The 3,715-nt window shown below is 51.8% G+C and overlaps 1 protein-coding gene across 1 annotated transcript; it reads left to right on the forward strand.

The window, feature by feature from the left end:
* Window positions 1-1,278: 1,278 nt before the first annotated feature.
* PUNSTDRAFT_130917 (uncharacterized protein) lies at window positions 1,279-2,218 on the forward strand (the record flags this gene model as incomplete). The annotated part of the gene is made up of 3 exons (XM_007380166.1): window positions 1,279-1,336; window positions 1,395-1,591; window positions 1,652-2,218. The coding sequence occupies 3 exons, from the start codon at window positions 1,279-1,281 to the stop codon at window positions 2,216-2,218; spliced, it is 822 nt and encodes a 273-aa protein (XP_007380228.1).
* Between the last annotated feature and the right edge of the window lie 1,497 nt (window positions 2,219-3,715).

A 3,715-nucleotide genomic window follows, 5' to 3' on the forward strand; every position in this document is an offset into this window, starting at 1 on the left:
CACAGGATCCTAGCCGGGCGGAACAGCCCCAGAAGCCGGCCGATATGCCGGAGATTGGCGCATGTTATCGCGAGTCTCATCTCCTAGGGCGCAGACTGTACCTGTGGAATTCATCAGGAGACGTAACGGACGAGACCCAGGAGGGAGCTCAGACAGCGACCCAGATGACAACGGGGACCGGCGCACCCCTCGGGGAGGGCCAAATCGCAATAGGAGGGGGGAACCCCCAATAGACCCTCGGAGGAACCCCGGGGCAGCGCCAGGCGGAGACCCCGGATCAGGATCAGAGGACGACAGCCGTGAGAATAGGAGTTCCCCCGGGCGTAACGCATCGGAGAGACCGAACATCGCCAACCGTGAAGGATTGTACATCCCCATGCAAGAGGATTTCTCTGCAATAACATTGAGAGAACTATATCATAAGAAGATCCTTAGAATGTTTAAAAGATATGTAGATTCCTATAGAGTCCCTTCAAAGAACATAAAGAATCAGAAGCCGGCTCAACCTAAGGAGTGGCAGGGGGACGATGATGCCGATCGCTTCCTTGATTGGTTAGATCTATTATTAAACTTTTTCATGCTCACCGGAATGACCGGAGAAGAACACGAGGACGAACGGGCCGCGTTTACGACAGGATTCCTGTCGTCGAAGCCTAGGCATTGGTGGCAAACCAAAATAATTAGAGCCACGGCGATTGCAGATCCTGTTCCATTCAAGGAAGGAATTATTAAGTTATTTGATAGATTTGTCGTTACTCTAACACCGGAAAAGGCTCGTAAGAAATACTTAAATGTGTCATTCGAGCCTAAAGATGGGGTACAACAATTCTACGATGAATTGATGGACGCTGCCAACCGTTTACTACAACAGCCTACAGAGACCGATATCTCGGAGAGATTTCTTACTAGCTTACCTGAAGATTACATTGATCACTTAGTTGGACTAAAAGATGTCCGAGTCGGCGTCACTAGGATCGAATTAATGCGAGACTACGCAATACAGTACGAGCTAGCACGGAAGTCCCTCAAGGCGATCCGAGACTTACGCGGAGGACTGCGCAGCAAAGCGCCGACGGCGAAGTATGAATCGGGAGATCAAATCGGGAAATACCGCGGCGGAGATCGAGACCGCTACAGAGCCACGCGATACGAGGGGCCGACTCGCCCAAAGGAGCGCCCCGAGCTACCTCGAAAAGACGAAAATAAAAATACTCGTAACATAGATACAGAAGATTGCGGGAATAGACAGCCAGAGGTCAAGGCGACTGGGGGTAGACCATGGCCCAAGAGCGCTACTATCCTCAAACCAAAGCTGAATCCGCGGTACCCGGAATTAGTATGCCGTCTGTGTTCCGAAAAAGGACACATTGCGATGGATCACTATCCTGACTCAGCACGGATGCACGTAATGGATATCGTAGATGATCGGTCCGATGGAGAGGGCCCAGACGAGTCGAAAGAAGCCCCGGAGAATGAACCAGACGTACCCGAACAGGAGCGTACTGACGACTCCGAAGAGTACCGGGAATCTTACGAAGCACATGCCTACAGCGAATACAGTAGCACTGACTCTGATAATGAGGAGAACGCTGTTTACATGGGGGCCCTACTCGCAGATGGCGAGGAGCGCGAACTCAATAACTCACCATAGCGTCAGGCGTTACCATTCCCAAAAGGGAAGCGCCCGGCCCCGCCGCCCGAAGCTCGCGAAGCCATCAGATCGGCGTTACACAGGGAAGACGGCGCACACCGGCCGAAGTATCCAAGGGAATGGACAGAGCTGCTTGCCGCGTATGTCCAAATTAACGGCGTAAAGGCCTGGACGTTATTCGACCTCGGATCCAATACGGATGCCGTTAGTACCGAGTTCGCACAGATATGCAATCTGGATGTTTTTGAGCTCGAAAACCCCGTTACGCTTAAGCTGGGCTGTAAAGGCAGCAAGTCTAAGATTACGCACGGCGGTCATTGTAGGACCGCCCTAGGGACTATCAATACGAGGTGGTACTTCGACGTAGCCAACATAGCACACTATGATGCCGTTGTCGGCTTGCCGTTCTGTGCTAAACACGGAATCACCATAATGCCCGACAAGCGGACCATCAGGCTTCCGGATGGCCTAGACATCCCCGTGGAGCTTGAAGGAGGACGGATCGGTGGGAATGACAAGTGGGCTCGGCCCAACCCCGCCAAGCCTCGCGCTTCCTTTCGGAAGTAAAGTAACACGTGAAGGACAGCGCCCACGGCCCAAGGTAGCGGTCCGCTCCCACGCGCTAGATACGAAGCTACCCGAAATAGCAGAGAATAACGTACCCACTGCAAGCCGACTCGCAAGTGGAAGAGTTGAATACGAAGAAATCAAGGACATCAAATTTGAACGAGAATTTGAAATAGCATACGAGCAGCACCGCGCCGCAGAAGACGCACAACGGAAGACTCCGTGGGGAATGAGAATACCGTTCCCTGGACCGCCCAGAGAAGCGAGCGCTCAGGAGCCGAAAGAAGGGTCGCCATCACGCGCCCAAGAAGCGACAACGGACGACGTGATTCCCCGTCTCCAAGAACGTTGGGTCGAACACATTCAGGATATTACGGGGGACATTCCCCTTAGGAAACCTCCGTATAGAGAAGTAAACCATAGTATACCGTTAATAGACCCTACTAAGAGATACAAAGGACACCGTCCGCGTTGCGCAGAGGCGTACCAGCGTCTATTACAGGACAAGATACAGAAGTACACGACTGCCGGATGGTGGGAATGGAAGCCTGTCGAGAACGCATTACCGATGCTGTGTATTCCCAAAAAGGATGGGAAATTACGCACCGTGTTCGACCTGCGTGAACGGAACGATAATACCGTTCATGACGTCACTCCGATGCCGGACCAAGACCGCATTAGGAATGACGTCGCTAGAGCCCGATACAGATCTAAGTTAGATATGAGCGACGCGTATGAACAAGTCCGCATTGAGAAGGGCGACGAGCCGAAAACCGCTTTTTCGACAATCATGGGAACCATGATATCCCACGTGATGCAGCAAGGGGACTGTAACGCCCCGTCTACATTCCAGAGGCTTATGACGCATATTTTTAGAGATTACATTGGTGTATTCGTACACGTTTATCTAGATGACATTTTCATATTCTCCAACACAATAGAGGAGCATGAGAAACATCTCGAATTAGTATTTGCCGCCCTCCGCAAGGCGCAGCTGTACCTATCAAAGAAAAAAGTCGACCTATATTCAGACCGAATGGAATGTCTAGGACATATCATAGACGCTGTCGCGGACGGAAGTTTGATGTGTGTGTGGCTGTGTCGAAGAGGCGAGGGGAATTCTTGAGGTGATAGGAGTGTACCACCGATTCTTCAGCTTCTTCTTGCAGCAAACTTCCCTGAGGTCCCGGGCTATCTAAGTCGGGGATTGCTCAGTTGGCCGTCGGTTAATAAACCTGACTTGAATTTGAGGGGACAAGCTTTGTGAGCTCGTCGGCGATACCTAAAGAGGTAAGAAGACGGTTAGCCTGTAGGGGAGGCTTGAGGGGTCTTGTGTTGATGTGTTGTACGACGCGCCGTGCGTCGAAGTTCCTAGAGAAATAGAGAGAGAGATCAGTGGTTCCTTGGGTGGCGGAGGCAATAGAGCGTGGGAAACGGTTTCGAACAGCCTGCGGTGGCTGTGTAGAGTCGATAGCGTCGATATAGAGTCGATAGGGA

This window comes from Punctularia strigosozonata, assembly GCF_000264995.1.
Source record: "Punctularia strigosozonata HHB-11173 SS5 unplaced genomic scaffold PUNSTscaffold_2, whole genome shotgun sequence".
Lineage (NCBI taxonomy): Eukaryota > Fungi > Basidiomycota > Agaricomycetes > Corticiales > Punctulariaceae > Punctularia > Punctularia strigosozonata.